General features: G+C 39.8%; 1 protein-coding gene across 1 annotated transcript in view; it reads left to right on the top strand.

The window, feature by feature from the left end:
- npas3 (neuronal PAS domain protein 3) overlaps window positions 1-21,316 on the top strand; it is a 488,496-nt gene extending 467,180 nt beyond the window's left edge. The window contains exons 10-12 of the mRNA XM_072365469.1: window positions 570-717; window positions 984-1,099; window positions 17,381-21,316. Coding sequence (XP_072221570.1) covers window positions 570-717; window positions 984-1,099; window positions 17,381-18,957 — 1,841 coding nt within the window. The 3' untranslated portion in view covers window positions 18,958-21,316. The remainder of the gene's footprint in view (window positions 1-569; window positions 718-983; window positions 1,100-17,380) is intronic.
- Window positions 21,317-21,574: the final 258 nt, after the last annotated feature.

Consider the following 21,574-nt stretch of genomic DNA (forward strand, 5'->3'; position numbering starts at 1 on the left):
GGTAGGGGGGCACTACAGAGCCATTTTCCTCCGGTCACACAGAATATTTTTTACATACGTCAACGTGGACATGTATGCCAAGTTTCATGACCTTACGATGATGATATCGCTTTTAACACACAAATGCCATAACACGATCTTCGCCACCCCGCCATGGCCACAACCTTCATCCTTTGGAGAAGTTGACTACAACTTTTAATCCCACATGGCTCAAGAGTAGCTCCACCAAGTTTGAAGCTGTTAGCATTGAATCTGTAGGAGGAGTTAGATCATATGTGAGGTGTGGAAAAAGGCAAAACAGCACCAATTTGCATGTTAAACTCAAAATGGCCAACGTCCTGTGGACCTGGCACGATGACATCAAGAGGCTTTTTTGTGTGCATGAGAGAATTGTTTTTTTTCATACAACTCATCTAACTCTCCCTCTCTACATTCAGGTTTTCTCTTTAGTTTCTCATTGAAACAGCTGTTGAAGTATGAGAATTCGAAAACATAATAAAAAATGAAAACATGAAATAACAAATCCCTTGGTCTTACCCTTGGTGTTTCTTTATCTCTATTTATCTTAGTGATGAATAAAGGCCAGTGTGTAACTAAGTATTACCGGTGGGTCCAGAAGAATGGTGGTTACATCTGGATCCAGTCCAGTGCCACCATTGCCATCAACGCCAAGAATTCCAGTGAGAAGAACATCATCTGGGTCAACTATGTCCTCAGGTCAGAGATAAATTCTAATCAATTTAGCTTCTGATATTGCCATTCACATGCTAGAGACCAAAGCCTGATGATTATGCCCGATTATGACGTATGACCACAAAACGTTACCCTATGCCACTGCAATATTTGTGCACACCCAAAGCCTCAATTACATCTGTATCCATAATTTGGGTTTCTCTCTAAATTTTCACCTATAGTAAAAATTAAAAAGGAAATATTTCAACAAATGTTCCTTCTGTCAACAACTTTTCAATGTTTCTTCACAGTAATCCAGAGTATAAAGACATACCAATGGACATTGCCCAGCTGCCAAACCTGCCAGAGAAAACTTCTGAGTCCTCTGAAACCTCGGACTCTGAGTCTGAGGCTAAAGAAAACTCAGGTATGTAAGGAAAGACGAATAGAAAAGCAGCTGGATGAAAATCACTGCAAAACAAGATGTATAAAATAGTGAGTTACACTGTTTTGTGGGTAATAGAAGAAAGTAGAAATATATAATCCATTGTTTTATGTAGTTTGCAATATGAAAACATGAAGAAATACTGGCAAGTTTCTGCTTTAATTTTATTACTAAAATAAATAGAAGTAAGAAAGACAGACTAAAAGGAAAAGCTTGAGATTTTTGTTGAGTTAGTGCCAGTTTGCAATCTGCACCAGGCTGGAAGGACATAAATACCAGTTCTGGGCAATCACATAATGCTAAGGGACCTTTGAAAGTCAAATTAAAATTAAAGCTGCAAGCAGTGATGATCGGGCCCGAGCACGTACGCACGTCCTGGACAAGTTTGAATACGTTAACATTACATCTGTAGGAGTAGTTTGATCACATGCGAGGTGTGGAAACAAAGTGACATACGTACAACGTCGTCAGCGTGGACGTGGGTGCCAAGTGTCATGACCTTGCCATGATGATATGGCTTTCAACCCACAAATGCCATAACATGACCATCGCCGCCCCTCCACGGCCACGACCTCCAGACTTTGGAAAAGATGCTCACAATCTTTAATCCCCCATGGCTGAAGAGTAAACTGACCAAGTTTGAAGCCGTTACCATTACATCTGTAGGAGGAGTTCGATCATATGTAAAGTGTGGAAACAAAGTGACGTTTCCAACCACCAGCAGGTGGCGCTGTAGGTGAGTGTTAGTATGTGCATATGTACGCAGTCAGGGCAGAGCCCCGGGCAAGCTTATGAAATTTATAATAATAAATAATAAGAAAAAGAATAACGCCTTCAGATACAATACGGCCTTTGCTGCTTGCAGCTCGGGCCCTAAGAATGGTTAAAAAAAAAAATTTTGAAGTAAGCATCAGCCAGTTTCTGATTGCAAAGTATACCATATTTTAGAATTTCAGAGATGCAAAATCTTTATTTTTTTAAATACTATTCCATAGGTATGAGCTGTTTGACACATCAGAGATGGAAATAACAGGTTATTTGTAGTGCAGAGTAAGACTCTCCCACCAGTTCGTCAGCAGTCGGTCACCTGCATAAAATGGCAAAAGGAGTTGAAAAGGCTGAACATTTTCCTTGTTAGAAATGAACTTGGCTGTTAGTGATTTTTCAGGGATAAAAAAAAACAACAATCTAACATGTAAGACCTCATCCCAAACAAGGCAATACTTCGCATGCGATTTAACGTCCATGCATTCATGGGAACACCACGCTTATGTTATGTAGCAAAAACCTGACACAGTAGTACCAGAAGAATGTAAACAGTTTACAAATAGTGTTCTCACATTTAACATAAATAATCCTCAATAGGGGGCACCATGCTCAGAAGGAAAGAATATCATTCCATCAAATATCATTAATGCAATCTGTTGGTTTCCTTAGCTAGGAAATAGTTTTTGAATTGGTTCTGTATGAATGAATTGGATTAGTTTTGAGTTGAATTAATTGGATTTGAGTGGATTATGATTACAATGAATTTAACTCCAATTGGCTTGAATTGAACTATTTTATTGAAGTGCCTTGAGATTAAATTTGTTGTAATTTAGTCAGGGGGCCAAAACTGATGTTGTAATTTATGTGGACACCTCAGGGTACAAGCCAGGAAAAATTGTTTTGTTCATTTCATGACTGTTTTCTAAAAGTGGTAAAATCAAATTTTTTTTCCGCCAAAGTGCGGTGATCCATGTTTTTATTTTCTCCTCAAGATGCAAGGAGATATTTTTTTACATTTCAGATAAGCTAATATGGAGCCAGGGAGAGCTGTAAGCCTAGAATCCAAAACAAGGCAAAAAGCAAGTGATGTAAATTGGCAAAAATATTTTCTGTCAAAATGACTATGGTGAATAGTCTGTGGAGACGATTGCCGCCGTCCCCACAGTCTCCAGTGTCATCGTCCCCATAGTCTCCCTTTTTCGTCGTTCCCACACTCTCCAGTGTCGTCGTCCCCACCTCCTGGGCCAGCCTTCAGTGCCCCTCCCTCCCACCCTGGCTTGGGGATGTCTTGGAGCCATCCCAAGAGGGGGGGAGGGGGCTGTGGCTGTCGCCAGAGGGGGCCCGGGCGGGCTCGCCTCTCTCCACGTCTTCGCCAGAGGGGGCCCAGTCGGGCTCGCTTCTGCCTTCGCCAGTGGGAGCCCGGGCAGGCTCGCTTCTGCCTTTGCCTCTCCCTGCTGCTGCTCTGGAGAGGGTCCTGTCAAATAAACGGCTCCCACATGGCCGGATGTCTGGCCATCTGCCGGACCGGTTCCCTCGTCACTGGTCGTCTGGTCGGCCGCCAGGTTGACTCCATTCCTGGGTCCCACATCGCCCCATCACCTCCCCACAGTATTTAGTTTCCAGGTTTCCCTCAGTTCATTACAAAATCCTCACCTCACTTTATGCAAAGAGTTGGCAGTCCTCAGGTTTGGTCAGGTCAGGTTTTGCCTTAGTTTCCATAGCCATAGTCTTGTTTTGTTTTGTTCCACAGTTTAGTGTTATTAATATCCGGCTCAGCCGTGCTTTTTTTTCTTGCCTCTGTTTACATAAATCAAGCTTTTGCTTTTGAAGTTCTGCATCTGGGTCCTCCCTCTACACCACTCCTGACACCATTATGGTCAGGAAATTGCAATAAGTGGAGATTTTGACAACCCTGACAAAGTTGCATCACCAGCAGGAATTGATTGGTTTCCCACCTTCGGGCTAGCAGGAAGAAGAAGACACCCGCATATTGCTACATGCAGGTGACGCCAAACAGCCAAAGGCTATCAGAGGCTCATCATTCAGTACAGAGACACAAAAGTATTGTTGTTGCTTCTTGTGTTTGCACACCAACTGAGCCCAGAAGTTTGGATGAAAGCAAGAACAGCCAAGAAACCACACTACATCAAAGTTCATGATATTAAACTGCCAAATGAGATCATCAATGGTTTGTTGGCATTTCACTCCATCACTGGATGTGATACAACTAGCCAATTCACTGGAATAGGAAAAAAGACTGTATGGAAAGTGTTCCAGCAGTGCCCACATCTTCTCCACAACTTTGGTGAAGATGAATTACCAATTCCAGCTACTCTGTGTTTGGCAGAACAGTTTGTATGCAAACTGTATGACCTGAAATCAACCAGTGACTCAATCCATGAAGTTCGCTGTGCCCTGTTTCGGAAAGTGAAAGCCAATGTGAGTATTTTACCACCAACAAGGGATGCCTTGACTCTGCATCTGTTTTCAAACAAAGGTTTAGAAACAGTCACTAGTGACTCATCCAAAGTTGCCCTCACCAACTACCGTATTTTCACAACCATACGGCGCACCGTACTAAAAGGCGCAGTCTCAGTTATGTGTGCCGTTACTGTGTTTTTAACACACATAAGGCGCACCTAATTATAGGGCGCAAGTTTTATATACAATCCACACAAGCATACAAGTTTTTGTATTTAAAAATAGATCGGGAGCAAAACTGAGTTTGTCTGTGCTTTATTTAAAACACACGGTTGAACAAGCAAGTGTGCGTCATAACTCAAACCCATCGAAGTCTTCATCTTCTGTTTCTGCATTGAACAGCTGTGCTAAATCTCCATCAAACAGGTTCACTGTCTTCACTGCAAAAGCCGTGTGGCTCCTCGGAAATGATGCCGGCTTTTGCGAAAGCTCGAACAACAGTGCTAGCAGACACGTTAGCCCAAGCATCTACAATCCACTCACAAACTGTGGCATAACTTGCCCAGCGTTGCCTTCCACCCTTAGTGAAACTATGGTCTCCATCAGTCATCCATCGCTCCCACGCCGCTCGCAGTCTGACTTTGAACGGCCGATTCACACTGATGTCCAGCGGTTGGAGTTCCTTTGTCAGGCCTCCCGGAATGATAGCAAGCTCAGAGTTCGTTTGCTTAACTTGTGTTTTCACATCGGCTGTGAGATGGGCACGCATAGAGTCACAGATCAACAGCGATGGCAATGCGTGGAAAAAACCACCTGGTCTTCCACCTCCCGCAGCCACTCTTTCATCATTTCCTCATCCATCCAGCCCTTTTCATTTGCCTTATTGATAACTCCAGCTGGAAACTTCTCTTTAGGCAAAGTCTGTCTCTTAAAAATCCCCATAGGCGGCAGTTTCTGTCCATTAGCATGGCAGCCTAGCACAACAGTAAAAGAAGACTTCTCGTACCCCGTTGTGCGTATCGCTACCGTGCTGGTCCCCGTCTTCTCCACAGTGTGACTCACCGGGATGTCGAAAGTGAGCGGCACCTCATCCATATTAGTGATGTGGCTGGGCTGGATGTTTTTATCGGTGATATGTTTAAAGCAGTAGGAGCGGAAGCTGGCCAGCTTTTCATTATAATCTGCTGGAAGTTGCTGCGCTACTGTAGTACTGGTCCGGATGGAAAAATGGCACCGTTTCATGAAACGAAAGCACCAAGACGGACCTCCTTGGAAATGTTCAATTTTCATTTCTTCTGCTAGCGTTGCCGCTTTAAGTCGAATGGTGACCGTCGAAACGCTTCTCCCACTCGTTCTTTGCTCGATTATCCACTGCTCGAGTCTTTCCTCCAACTCGGGCCACCTCGCCTTATTTCCGCGGAAACTCAGCTGCGTCTTCTTCACCTGTCGGAGCTCGTTTTCCAGCTTCCTTCACTTGCGAACCATCGATTCGTTGATCTTAAATTCTCTCGCGGCTGCTCGATTCCCATGTTCCTCCGCGTAGCTGATGGCCTTCAGTTTAAACTGTGCTTCATAAGCGTGCCTCTTTGCCATATTCAGGGTTGTTAAAACAGAGATGTTCTGCATAACGCACACACCTGTTCTTTTATATACCGGTACAATCAACGCTCCCACTTCACCCTTTAACGTTCTCATGGTGTTCTCTACTACGTCCGCCTTACAACAACACACAGGGCGCACTGCACTATAAGGCGCGCTGCACATTTTGAAGAAAATCTAAAACTTTTATGTGCGCCTTATGGTCGTGAAAATACGGTAGTTGTGGCTGGCACATGAAGGATGGTGTACTGGTTCCCCAGCTTTTAACTAAAGAGCCATTACAGTCCAGATGTTTGGAGCTGAAACCTGTGGAAGGAAAGTGGAAGTCTTTGGGGCATGTTGGTGTGCCTGCGCAGCTTAGTGCAAGAATACTCAGGTACCAACATAATCATCACTGATATATAGTTTTTTTGTCTTATAGATTAGGCTTATGTTATGCCCTCTGATGTGATGCATATATTGTATTGTGAAAGGAAGCATCCTCAAAATAAAAACTATAAACTCTTCTCTTATGTCTCTGACCAGAACTCTGAGACAGGGCATGGCCCCTAGGTGCAACAGCTGTCCGCTATTTTTGGAGGATTACAGTTTGGATGGGAAAAAATAATAGTTCTACCACCAGGCTTTATTGGAAATCACGAGATTGTCAAAGTGAATGAAGAATCTGTTGTTATAAAGTGATTATTATTGTTATATTATTATTGTTATTGTTATTTGTCAAATATTGTTATTTGTCAAAATGATCCCTAAGTTGCACAGTTATTACTACAAACCATTAATAGTTACTTACTCTAGAGGAAGTCAGACAGCTGTTGAATTTAGAAGGAATTTATAGTGAAATGTCAAATAAATATTCTAGATTTCCGCCTGGACATTTAAGTACTAAAATTTGTGCAGTGTTGCACTGTCTCAAACTACAAAATTTAAACTTGGCATGACTCATGCCCCTAGATTGGGGTAATGATTGATACAGATTTAGGGCTGCTCTCTTGTGTTTCCAAGCTGATTTTCACTTTAAAACTAGTTATCTTTAGATGGAGATTGATTTTTACATGTTCTAGCTCTATTTGCTCTTACACTGTTACATAGATTTTTATTCTCTACTACAGACATCTCCTGAGTGTAATCTTTCATTTGATACCATGTTTGTGTATGTGGTCCTTATAGTTGTGGAGATATTTGACATTTATTGTGGGCAGCTCGTGTTGAGCGGGAAACCTGAAAACTTGCCTAAAATTGCTTCCAAAACCCACAAAAATACTTTTTCAGGTTGACAACCACCCTAGAATAGCTCCCTTCTAACTAAAAAAAATGGGTTGTCATTTTGTACCCCGACGTGTCTGCAAAAGTCTTAACGGAAGCACTTTTCAGAATTGGCCCCCTGACTAATTTGGCACTATAAGAATGAATTTAATTGAATTGATATTAAAACTGATTAAATTATCAGTCTCAAAATTCTACTTCATGAGTTCTCGTTTGAATTGGCCGAAATTATATGAAGGAACATTCAACATCGACTTGTTAAATATATGTTAACTACGTATTTATTGAAAGATGTAAACAAAAACATGAACCTTAAAGGACAAATATAGACAAGTCAAGAACAAGTATAGAGAACACTTTATGGTTTGGAAAAGGGGCAAGAGAATGGAAAAATGTACTGGAATTGCTAAAATTGGGCCTTAATTTAGGTCGCTATTTACAGTTAAAGGCTAACAATTTTGGAACAATTTATTATTTTTAACAGTGAATTCTCTCGACACCACCGTACTGTCTGAAAAGGAGAAGAAGATAGTACACCTTACTTTGGTTGGCACTTAGCCCAGTTAGTCAGCTCTGAACATACCAGGTCGATGACCTGCGGTATCAAAGTGGGTCTCTCTCTCGGTCTGCTGTCTCTGGGCCTTTCTCAGTAGTCAGCTGGTTGTGGATGACTTTACCAGGACTTTCAAGTTGCTTGGCAAGTTGTGATATGTCTCTCCTCTCCACTGGGGGCTTCTCTTTCCTCTCAACTTTCAGTCAATAATATGTCTGAAACAGCGTTTCCGCAAGAAAAAAATGGCACCGGTCACGTGACCGACAGGTTTTCAATTTACCAGACAAACGTTTGAAATTCTGGTCAAATATCTGAATTTATTGAGCTTAAAATGATAATTGATATGTAGCTTATAAAATAATGATATCAAAGCATGTCAATTAATAATCCTTTTTATTGAAAGTATAGGCTGTATCAAATTAAATAAGTGCCGTCAATTGACCACATCAATTCTATAATAAATATTGCACAATCCTGCGCTTATAGCCTACATAAAGAACATAAAGAAACTGAAGGCCTATTCTCAGATCCAACCATTTGCAAACATAAAACACATCTGAACTGGCTAATTTCATTATAACGCTTGATAATAAAATAATAATAATAAAAAGTCCGCTGCTTTGCAATAAGAACTCTACAAACAAACTGAAAAAAACTAATTTTCGCGTGTGTGAAATGTGCTGCAGCTGTTTTAAAATCAAAAGTGTGCAGTGTCTCCGCGCAGCTTAAAATGCGCATCAGTCGTGTGATTTTGCTCTCCCCCAGGCGACTTTGCTGTGCTGTTTTGATGCGCGGCACGCTGGAGGCGGGGACCACATAGGCTATCTTGACCAGTTTAGCCCACTCGGGGTAGATGTCATCTCTGAGAACTTTGCAGGCTGTTGAGAAGTTTAAGCCTCCGTAACCGCGGAGCGCTCTCATTACAGCAATGGCGTCTCGCTGCACACTTGTGGCATCGATGAGCAGGGTTGTAGCTGCAGCCAACTCGTCCTCACTTGTATATTGTATATTTATAAAAAAAATAAGATAAAATTTTGCTTTGGCACAGACTCGGAGGGAATATTTTCACATGACATTTTGACCGGCAGGGTTAGAAAACACCGGACTTCGGCAGATTTTACCGGTCAAAGTCTGGTAATTACCGCACAAAGGAAACCCAGACCTCAAACCGTAATGGCGTTTTCCTGGGCGTGTAAAGTACACGTTTTAAATCTAGTGTTAAGAGTTTGATAAAACAAAGAAAACTCCATTTCTCCATTCTTTTGACTCAACTTACATTTGTTCAGAGTATTCTGAAAACACCACACCTTGTTAAGATATAAAGGTAAACACATGAAGTAAACATGTAAAATAAGAAGACATAAAATAAACAACATACACTGACTAAAATAACAAGGATAATGGGTCTGGATCTTGAATACCTCTCAAATTCAGATGGATATCTGTAAAGTTATGACATGTTATTCACATGTCATAACTTAAAAGAATGTAAAAGAAACGAACAATGTTATCTTCCAGTGTAAACGATGGAGTACAAAAAGAAACAACAGGGAACATCGGTTAACTGAATTACTTCATATAAATGTCTGGTTACTGAATTAATTTAGCTTTAACTACGTAAAGACAGACCACAAGGTGGCAATGTGGCTCCATAGAAAAGTTAGTAATTTTCCTAAATAATGATTTCTTCCTTATTATACCAAGTAATATTGTGAAAAAAGTATCAAAATGCAACTTGTAACATCACTGAAAACCTTAAAGAACCTGTACAAAGGTATACAACACATTTAACACTCTTTTAAAAATCCAACTGAAAGTGAATCTGAAGAAAATAGTTGGTAGAGGTATGAGAGGTCTGTTTCTTGTCTTGCTCGATAAAAGCAGATAGGTGTCACCTTTGACTTACACGTCCAGATAAGGAGGAAGAAATATTTGGTCTGGTTTCTCCCCTGTCTCTCGAATAAAGGGGTTCCTTTGTTTGTTCAGGGAAAGCTTCGCTAGTTGGCATTAAGGAGTTAATGTTATGGGACACGTCTGGTGGCAGAGAGTCCACCAAATCATATCCAAAGGACAAAGGTTGTGGTAAATAAGGTTATGTCTGCCTCTTATCAGTGTGTAAATCCCACATCTGTGTTTTTGAAACAACATTACGAACATTAGAATGTTGCTGGGGCTTCCCAAAGATTAGGTTTCATATTAAATCCACACTTGAGTTTGCTACACTTAATTGATATAAATGTTTACATCAGCTAAGAGAGTGAACAAGTCTGGCAATGGTGAAATAACTAGCCAACTATAAATCTTCTACCAAAGCAGATAACAGCAGATAATACAATCTCATTTATTAATTTACTGATCTTACCCAAACAAGAAAGCTGCACTATATTTAAGCTTTGACCCAGGTCAAATCACACACACACAAGTAAATACTATATACAAAAAAATTTGCTCTCACTTGATTATGTCAGCAGCACAAGCAGTAGACAGATGCCACCAGTAAAGCAACTTTACAGCATAGTGATCCCAGTGTCACCATCAATTTTATAATATGAATATTTGTCCACATGTCTAATGTGTATTAGTTTCACAATCCATGCTTCAAAATTGTGAGATGACAAATTATTTTTCAGACAATTGTTTTGAGCCAAGAAGCATCATGTTAAATGACAGAAGCTGTGACCAGTGGGTATAAAACTTAATGGTGCTTGACTATTTTTATTCCCCTAAATGTTACCATGAATTAGTGGTTGCAAAGTAGAAAAGTAGATAACTGCAAAAATGGAAATAGTTGACGGTTGGAATTTGAACGAGCATTCTCTTGCCTCAAAGTCAGGAAGTTAGTGCTACCCATCACCCCAGTCTTCCCGCTACACATGAATAAATAACTGAGAAAAACTTCAAAGTCAGCAATCACTGTTAAAATCCCTTATGGCTATGGGGACAAAGGACCTCCTAAACCTCCCAGTCCTGCAGCGCAGAAAGACGAGCCTCTCACTGCAGCTGCTCCTCTGTCCTGCCAGAAAATTGTGTAGAGGATGTTTATTGTTCTCCAAAACAGAATAGGTCTAACTTTGCGGCTTTGCTTTGCGATAAAGACATATTGCATCACTTCCTGTTGCCCGTGACATTTCCTGCTCCTCTTGAACTACTAATAATCACCTTATTTCTCCCTATAATTTACACATCTTGCATAGTTAACTCGCATACCTGTTATATTCTCAACGCTCACTCTTACAGATCTTTATTCTTTATTTTTCAGTTTTTAGCGGTGTGTCGGGTTCTCTAGCTTAGCATGGCTACCAGTTCTCTTCCTCCATCTCCTGCTTTCACCTTCTCCGTGTGTCAGATGTTTAGTTACTCCTCTGCCTCCTTTAGTGATAATGGTACATGAAACAAACTTAGTTTTTTGTAGTTTTGGAGGCGAGGTTATCTGAATTGGAAGCTCGGCTCTGCACTGTTGAAAACCACCCGATAGTGAGCCAGGCCCCTTTAGCCAGTGCGGAGCCAACTAGCCTAGTTAGCTCTATTAGTCGTCCCCTAGCAGATCTCGAGCAGCCAGGACTTAAGAGTGGCTGGGTGACTCTCAGGAAGAGGAGTCATAGTCCTAAAGTCAAGCCCATGATTCACCATCAACCTGTCCACATTTCAAATAGATTTTCCCCACTTACTCTATAGTCAAAAACGTGGCATTAGTGACACCAGCGACCACAGTCAAATGCATTCCAGGGGCCAGAGCGGACGACATAGAATCCTATTTAAAACTGCTGGCTAAGGTTAAGCGTAAAAACGGTAAAATAGTTATTCACGTCGGCGGTAATGACACCTAGTTACACCAATCAGAGGTCACTAAAATGAATGTTGCATCGGTGTGTAATTTTGCCAAGACAATGTCGGACTCCGTAGTTTTCTCTGGACCCCTGCCAAATCTGACCAGTGATGACATGTTTAGCCGTATGTCCTCATTCAATTGCTGGTTGTCTAGATGGTGTCCAGCAAACAACGTGGGCTACATAAATAATTGGCAATCTGTCTGGAGAAAACCTGGTCTGATGAGGAGAGACGGCATCCATCCCACTTTGGAAGGAGCAGCTCTCATTTCAATTCAATTCAATTCAATTCAATTCAATTCAATTCAATTCAATTCAATTCACTTCAATTCAATTCAATTCAATTCAATTCAATTCAATTCAATTCAATTCAATGCAATTCAATTCAATTTTATTTATATAGCGCCAAATTACAACAATTGTCATCTCAAGGCACTTAAATAATATAGTCCAATTCAAGCCAATTGGAATTCAATTCATTGTAATCATAATCCAATTCATTCATATAGAACCAATTAAAAAAATAATAACCTAGCTAAGGAAACCAACAGATTGCACCGAAACTTGTCTTCAGTCCAATCTCCCATCCTGAGCGTGCCTGAGGCGACTGTGGAAAGGAACGACTCCCTTTTAACAGGAAGAAACCTCTGGCAGAACCAGACTCAGGAAGGGTGGCCATCCGCCTCGACCAGCTGGGGTTTGAGAAGACAGAAAAGAGGGAAAAGAGGGGGGAAAAACACCATAACACTATTCAAAGGATACCTGTTGGAGCAGGGAAACACAAGTTAATAACCACAATAATGTCACATGTACATAATATCATTTGAGAATTTAAACAGGGGGAAAAAGAGAGCAAAGTGAGGAAAGGTGTGACAGATGAGGTCCCCCAGCAGTCTAAGCCTATAGCAGCTTAACTATGGGATGTTTCAGGATCAACTGAGCCATCCCTAACTATAAGCTTTATCAAAAAGGAAAGTTTTAAGCCGAATCTTAAAAGTGGAGGGGGTGTCTGCTTCCCGGATATATTTCTAGAAATATGGACAAATTTATTTGTCATCCAAAAACATGACAACCCAGGGTTGAGACCATGATGCACAGTTGTAGTCTTACACACGTCTCTGTGGCTTCCCACCTGATGCTGCCCCCCCCAATCAAAAAACACAAAAGGAGCAAATCCTCTTGTGCAAAAAAAAAAAAAATTAAACAAAAACTTTAACTGAACAAAAACATCAAACTATTAAATGTGGTTTGCTGAATATTAGATCTCTCCTTTCGAAGTCTCTGTTAGTGAATGATTTGATCTGTGATCATCATATTGATATATTTTGTCTTACAGAAACCTGGTTGCAGCAGGAGGATCCATGTTAGCATTAATTAATCAACTCCCTCTGACTATTTAAATGTTCACGTTTCTCGAAGCACAGGCAGATTCTGAGTTTTTCCCACCCAAAGTGGAAATCACAAAAACCTCTTGTGTTTGTTGTTGTGTATCGTCCACCTGGCCCTTATTCTAAGTTTCTGTCTGAATTCTGTTTCTGTCTGAGTTTTTATCCCAGTTACTGCTGAGTACAGATAAAGTCATTGCAGTGGGTGACTTTAATATTCATGTAGATGTTGAAAATGACAGAAAATGATAACTTCAATTCTATATTAGATTCTATTGGATTTTCACAAAGTGTTCACAGACCTACTCACTGTCTTAATCATACCCTTGACCTTGTGCTGACTTATGGCATTGAGAGTGAACAGTTAACAGTGTTCCCTCATAACCCTGTCTTTTCTGACCATTTTTTAATAACTTTTCAATTTACATTACTTGACTATACGGCTTCTAAAAACAATTTTACATATAGAGGGTGTCTATCAGAGAATGCTATAACCAGTTTTAAAGAGTTGATTTCATCATCCTTTTCCTCACTGCCATGTGCAGATATGACAGAGGACGGCTACCTAAATTTTACTCCAGTAGAACTTGACTCTATTGTTGACAGCACTATAGTTTCAGTGCGTACAACACTGGACAATGTTGCCCCTCTGAAAAGGAAGGTAATCAGTCAGAAGAGGTTGGTTCCTTGGTATAATTCACAGCTGCGTGCGTTAAAGCAGACTGCAAGAAAGCTGGAGAGACAGTGGCGTTCCTCTAATTTAGAAGAGTCTCAATTAGTCTCAATTATTAGTTTCTCTGCATCACCCTGAGACAGGATGTGCCTGATTTTAGCAATATTACAAAGGTGAAAGAAGGCAGTCCTAGAAACCAGTTTTATATGTGCGTCAAATGATAAATTCTGGTAAAAAATATCTCCAAGGTTCGTCACTGTAGAACTAGAAGCCATTCATTTGTTAATTAATTCTTCAATCAAATGAAGATTCTTCATTTACAAGAACAAACTGGAATCTATCAGATAAATATGAATTAAACCAGCCTAATGCAGTTCCATTATTCCAAATAACATGTTCAAGTCTCTGTAACAGAATGCTGTGATCAATCGTATCAACTGCAGCACTGAGATCCAATAGGACAAGCACAGATACAAGTCCACTATCAGAGGCTAAGAGGAGATCATTGGTAACTTTCACCAGTGCTGTTTCTGTGCTATGATGCACTCCGAATCCTGACTGAAACTCTTCAAACAGATTATTTCTATGTAAATGATCACAAAGTTGAACTGCGACTATTTTTTCAAGAACTTTAAACAAAAAAGGGAGATTGGATAAAAGTCGATAATTAGCCAACACTTCTGAATCAAGAGTAGTTTTTTTTTTAAGTAAAAGTTTATTTACAGCAACCTTAAAAGTCTGAGGTACACATCCTGTCAACAAAGACACATTGATCAAATCCAATATGAAAGTGTCGATTAAGGGAAAACCTCCTTGAACAGTCTGGTTGGCATTGGGTCTAAAATACAAGTTGATGGTTCAGAAGAGACTATTGCCGTTGTTGGCTCAGAGAGCTCCACTGGAAAGAAACCATCTAAATACAAATCAGGTTCTAAATTACTGATTATAATTACTGTTCATTATTACAGATTTTTTTTTATATAATGGTTTTTGTTCTTCCATATAAAGTTTAATAACATATTGTCAATATCTTTTGAGACCTTTTTGTTAACATCGAGAGATAAAGCAGCATGTAAGATGGGATATTCGCACCAAAATATTCTTTAATAGCAGCGCATACGTTGACACTAGCAACACTCATATTTTTAAAACATAGCCCTTCCGGTTTAAAAGACAGACCACCACCAGTCCAATCAGCGCCGATTCATGTCGCCCGAGGGTACCTTCCTTTTACATTTTGGTTAATATTGTTGTGTTTTCTCTTTTGCTGTTCTGTTTTTTTATTTGTCTTTGTCGTTTCTCTTTTGACGTTGTCTTTTCTTTTTTGCCATTGTGTTTTCTCTTTTGCGGTTGTGTTTTTTTATTTGTCGTTGTCGTTTCTCTTTGGCTGTTGTTTTTCTCTTTTTCTATTGTGTTTTGCCCTGAAGAGCAAAACACAATATTATCTAAGTGCAATTATTGCCCTGGCCCACCTTGGTAGCACTTCGGTCCTTAATGCAACAGAGGGGGCCCAGCGGCTGCTGCATCAAGGTGTTCGGGCCCAGGCTTGTAGGACTGGGTGCTTGAATTTTGCAAAGGATGCAACTACAAGCAGCCTTGAGTTGTGCTGTGACCAATGTGACCAAGCTGGGACTGTTATCGATCCTGCAAAATTTGAGTTGTGGAAGACAATAGCGAACAATCAAAAATTCATGCCACTTATGTTAATGTGTAGACTGAGCCAAATTTGAAACATTAAAAATTGCTTGAATTTTATGTGGTGGACTGGATTTTTACTTTATATAAAAGTGTGAAACATGTGATTTCTTGTTTCCAGTTCCAGTTGTATGGCGTTGAAACAATATTGACATTGTTCTGCTTGAGACTGTTATAGTGCTTCTGATATTTAGTGCATATTTTCCTTGTGATATTTGGTCAGCTTTTAATAATGCTAATTGCATGGCAGTAACACGTGATAAAAAGCAAAGCACTGGCAATGACAGAATATTGATTAACAAATCTGTGTGAAATGGGGTGATTAGACTTTGCATGTGTGAGGTATTAATAATTTCTGTTTTGTGGCAAAGTCCTTTTGTAAGTGAGCGGAGAAATGGCAATGACAGAATATTGAATTGTACATCTCTTTAGGAATTGACTGTTATTTGTTAACAAGTGAAGTTTGGTGCAGGCTGGAATTGGTATACTGTATGTGAGATCTAACCACTTCCTGTTTCACTGGGAAGTCCTGTCTCCAGTGTGTGGGGCTGTTGCAATGAGTATTGACAGGTAAATGTGTTCAATGTGTTTTTAATAAAGGGGTTCATACACTTACCAAATATCACATATGATAAAGTGTGTCTGTGTTTGTTAAAATTTAAGGCCTTAAAAAAGGCCAAAATTGCATCTAATACTCGAGTTCAATGGCCAACTTTCTGTGTGATTTAGAATGTGGTTCCAGGGGGCTTTTCTGTATGTCTCGTTTGGTTAAGGCTATACCCCCAAGAACTTTTTTCACCCTGGCATAATCTATATATAAAAATCTTATATTTAACATACAATGGCAATTTTCATGCATGTCAATGAAAGTAGCCAGAGGGGCTGAAGTTTTGGGGATGCTGTGAAGCCATTTTACATCACCCATTTCTGAGTACATCAAAATACCATTTTCACCATGTTTGTATTTTACAAAAGTTTGTGACTTTTTAGATATGTTCATGCCCCTCAAAAGGCAATACATTTGCCAGGAAAAAATAATTTAAAAAAACATTGCAGATCAGATACTTCACTCTGTCTTCAATGCTTGGGTCTAATTATAGCATTAAGTAACATTTTTAGTTTTACATAAAATCTATTAGATCATGTTTTAAAGTATGGCTAGTCAAATTAGATACATATATATTGTATTTACTAATGTTCTGAATATTCTATATTTAGAAAACAGTTTTTGATGTTTAAAGATTAAATAAACCTTTGTTGTTGTTTTGTTTTTGTTTCATCCAGACACCACAAAATTATGAAAAAAAATTGTAATCGCAATACCACAACAGAGTAAAACTGATGAAGGTTATCATGCTGTCAGAATCTCAAGTCTTCTTGCTTTTAAACTCCAAATTCTATTTGCTTTGTAGACTCTCCCTCTTGTCATGAGTCAGTATTAACAAAACAAGCCTTTCTTGGTCTTCAGAAATTGTAAAAGTTTAGTTTTTTTAGTTTTTAATGTTGATTTTCCATTTAGGAGTTTTGGCACTAACAACTGGGCAGTTGGTGATTGTCTGTATGTAATGGCCGCACCTTAAGTTTAAGTGTTGTGTGTTGTCTGGAAACAGCCAACATGCCTGAGAAGCAATAGCTACAGATAATGACCATACATCAATGGTTCCACAAGACAACACAAAACATGGAAAATCTGTCCGCAAAAATCTTGTATTTCACATGTATTGAAATGGCAAACTCCTGAAAATTCTCACTTGCACAACATCGCAGAGGTTGTTTAAAATGTGTACAAAATCTTCAAACTGAAAGAATTAAGAGCAAACTGAAGATAACACTTTATTTTTGTAGTTTGTACAAAAAAAAATTTCATGTCAGTTAGTCAATTATTCAGTATATTGGCATGAACTATTAACATCACTGGAGGTAGGTTCATAGTCAGGGTTAGTGTCTAAATAAATCAGTAGATTGATAAATAAATGAAAAAATAAAATAGTTACTTCAATCAGTCACACAATAATCTACATTTTGATTCTTGTTTAACTTGTCTTTGTTTTTAACCAACATAACCCTTTTTTCTTACAGACAATGAAAACGCAATGTCTGAGGGGAAGTCTGGACACCTGGCAGAACACAGTAAGGACCCAGAGACAGGCAACAAACATAACAACCAACCTGGGCAATCACATTGCTCCTCAAAACAGGAAATGAAGCGCCAGGAGGAAGAACATAGTTCTAGTGACCAAGAGAGCCAGGACAGTGATGACAGTCTAGATCCCTCAGATGATGAGCAAGAACATGAGCAGGAGGCCAGGAGAAGAAGACGACGATGTGGTGGCCGGTCTGAAAGATTAGTTGGAATGAGAGGATTAGAGGAACTGAGTGCCATCAGTGAGCTGGGTAATTTGGGTGGGCTTCATATTAAAGTAGAGCACTGCGGAGAAGGAGAACAACTGCACAATTCACAAACTTCCTCATCAGAAGAGGAGGACGAAGAGGAGGATGATGATGATGAGGATAGAGAAGTGCAAGACTGTAATGGTTATAGTGATGGCAGCAACCTCCAGAAAAGGCGAAAGAGGAGGAAAGTGCAAAAATGGGACGAAGCACGAAGGAGGAGGCCCTGTCTCTCTACAACTCCACGCAGCCCTGAAGTAACAAGTGATAAACCCCAACACGTCGACAACCCCCCTCAGCTCTTAACCTCCTCTTGCTCCCCAAACAGCAAAGGTGCAACATCTTCAATTCTTAAGATCAAAACAGAGATGGCAGAACCAATCAATTTTGACAATGATAGTAGCATTTGGAACTACCCTCCCAATAGAGAGATTTCCAGAAACGAGACTCTGTACAGCATGACCTCCAAGCCAGCTGCTCCAGGGAATCATGATACTTTCCCTTCACCGCAGGGAGGCTCTCAACAGGTGGTCATTCCTGACTCTGTTCTCACCCCTCCTGGAAATGAGGGAGGAGTCGGAGGAGGGAGAAAGCCTCCATGCAACGGAAGCTCCGTCCCATGCTCATCTTCCAACGGTTCCAGTTTAGCTCCTCCTTCCAACATCTCCTCTGCTGACCCCCTGTCTCCTCCTCTCTCTGCATCCCCACGGGACAAGCAACAAGGCACTCCCACCACATCCTCTTCTTCTTCTTCATTATCCTCAACAAGCTCTTCCTCTTCACTGTTATATTCCAGTGACCTTGAAGCACTGCAGCGTTTGCAAGCTGGAAATGTGGTCCTCCCGCTTGTTCACCGTGTCACAGGGACTTTGGCCTCTTCCAACACGACGGCACCACGTGTCTACACCACTGGCACCATCAGGTACGCTCCAGCAGATGTCACTTTGGCCATGGCACAAGGCAATCTTCTCCCCAATGCTGCCATGAACTTTATTGATGGCTCTGGCTTTGGTCTGGACCCTAAGACACCCATGGAGATGCTCTATCATCATGTCCACAGGCTCAACATGTCGGCGGCTGCAACTGGTGGTCCATTTGTAGGATCTCCAACATCCACAGCCAGTGCTGGTAGTTTGGGAGGCCAGATACCAAGTACAGCCAATGTTTTCACCACAGCGGAGGGACTTCTCTCAACACTACCATTCCCAGTGTACAGCAATGGGATCCACACCACACATACTACCCTGGAGAGGAAGGAAGATTAACAAAAAACATCCAAGACCGCATTACTGTGTCAGTTGAAGACTACTCATTAATAAAGATAACTGATTATAAACTTTGTTATCTTTTATCAACACAGTGTAGCACTGTTATTACAAAAAGGAAGAAAGAACAGGACATGATTACAGATGTACTAGCACTTTGAGCAACTCAGCTTGTGTAATAGACTTGAATGATTATCAAACATGATTCTTTTTCTTTCCTTTGCTTTCGTTTCTTGTAAACACCAACATTTTTTCTTCGTAAACAGATTATGAAAACACCTAACTTTTTTTTATTGTAAAGCAGTGTTTCTCAATTCCAGTCCTCATGATCCATTGCCCTGTATGTTTTCGATGTTTCCCTCCTCCACCACACCTGATTCAAATGAATGACTCCTTATCAGCCCACTGCAGAGCTTGATGACGAGCTGATCATTTAAATCAGGTGTGGTGAAGGAGGGAAACATCGAAAACATGCAGGGCAGTGGGTCATGAGGACTGGAATTGAGAAACACTGTTGTAAAGAATATCTTGGGCCTGCAGATAATTTATATCCCTTCCTGTTCCAATTGATTTTTGTTTTTTTATGGATGATTTGTTTGTTTCTGTGACATCTTTGTAAAGATGCCGATTATGTATATTACAAGGAGGTTTTTGACAACCAGAAAACACTATTTGCTGCTCCTCCACATGTATGTTGATGTGATCAAGGCTTTATAAGAAAGTTTTTCAATAAGGAGGATAGGGAGAGGGGCCACACATATGTCGCTCAAGATCCCAGAGATTTCTCGAAAAAGGCTTTTAAGAATGTTTCTTGATTGAAGGAAAAGTATAGTCAGTTAATGTTTTTTTTCCCCTTATTTATTTATTTTGAATAAAACATTCTAACTCAGATTTATCTTACAAATCAAGCAGTAAGCAGGAAAAAAAAAAAAGAAACCAACACTGTCAGCTGGGTGATTAATTGAATGTTACTACGTCTACTCTTGTATTCGAGGAGTTTAATAGGTCTCACATTAAACACAACTTCCTCCACATCTTTTCCCATCTCAGTCATCAATTTCTGTTGTCTTTCACCATGTTTACCTGACATGAAATCTTACAGTCCAGATTTCCATAAATTCTACAGGTTCTTGGTGCTAAGGACTGTCAAGTAACCCTGATTCAGCTGGCTGATGTGGGTGCTCTAAACTGAACCCTAATGTTCGTGATAGAATTATCAGTTTTCTTTTTTGATGTTGGTGGGGTGAAAAGTGGGGGGTCTCTAAATCAGTAATGTCATCTCCCATGTTTCAGCCTAAATCCGCATAGCAACGGAGTTGATAAGTTTTTTTTTGTTCTTTTAAGGATGTATTCTGATGTTGTTGGGATTTTTTCAAATGTATTTCCTAACTTAATTTGAACCTCAGTAAGCCTGAGGCTTAATAACTAGTGTTGGCAACTTGAAAAATGAAAGATGAAAACTTCACCTGGCTCCTGTTTGATTACTGTTTTTTGGTTTTATCAGACTACTGCCCTGTTCCTTCTCTTCTACTTCTTTCAAAAAGAATTACATCCACAAGACTTTCCTTAACAATCCACCCTCTTTCATCTCATCACCAAACCTTGTTATAAAAACCACATATCAACAAGGAAATAATATGTGAATAATATTAAAAACATGCATTTTCAATTAATTATCAAACAATCAAACAAATTACTACAATCGACAGTGTATGATTTTTTTTTTATAAAAAACTATAAATATCCCATTATTTAATACAGCTTTGTCTTTGTCATTGGGGTTTTCCCACTCCCCAACCTCTATTGCCAAAAAAAAAATAGATTTCACAAATTTGGTGTCTAAAGAGCACTGTGATTCTCGTTCATTTGTAAGTCTTCTCCTCCACTTTTTTGCAAAAAAAGTAAGTAATGATTAAAATTGCATTTAACCATCACAGCATCTAACTTTTAAAAGTTGCCAGCCACATCTTTGCCATCACATCATCTTTATTACCTAGTGTGATTAAACCGTAAAAACGTATTACCTATGTGTTTATTGTCACTGGCTGTCAAAAAGTCTTTCATGGCAACTTCTGTGTGTGTGTTAACTATGTGAAGTATATACTGAGCTACTGTAGCTGTTCTTGTCCTTTGTCTTCTCTGTGCTCTATCTTTAGTGTGGCAAAGGAGAGGAAGCAGGGGTTAGAGAAAAGGGGTGGAGTCTAGTGGATTATTGATATCCCAATAATTGAGAAAAATCTTTTTCTCCTTCTCTCTGTGTCCTTCTCCTTCTCTGTTGCTCTCTTTCTGCAGTCTTAGTGAAACCAGTGGAGGTTGTGGAATTCCGTGTTTAGTGGCCTTTAAAAAAAACATGAAATAATTTGTAGAGTCCACTGCTTTTTTTTTTTGCAACTTCCTTTATGTCTTTATAAAACCACTTCATTATTTTCTAATTTCTCTCTTTCACTCTCCGCTATTGCTTTTAGCTGTTGTGTAGTCGTATTCTAACCTCTTTTTCGTGTTGTCTTTTTGTTCAGCAATGGAAAGATTATTTAACTAGCTCAAAGCTTATGGAGCCATCTTTTTGCCACTAAGGAATTCTGGGACTCAAAGTTTTCGGCTTTTGCATATCAAGTAT

The sequence above is a fragment of the Leuresthes tenuis genome, unplaced genomic scaffold, assembly GCF_036924035.1.
Source record: "Leuresthes tenuis unplaced genomic scaffold, fLeuTen1.0.hap1 SCAF_15, whole genome shotgun sequence".
Taxonomy (NCBI): Eukaryota; Metazoa; Chordata; class Actinopteri; order Atheriniformes; family Atherinopsidae; genus Leuresthes; species Leuresthes tenuis.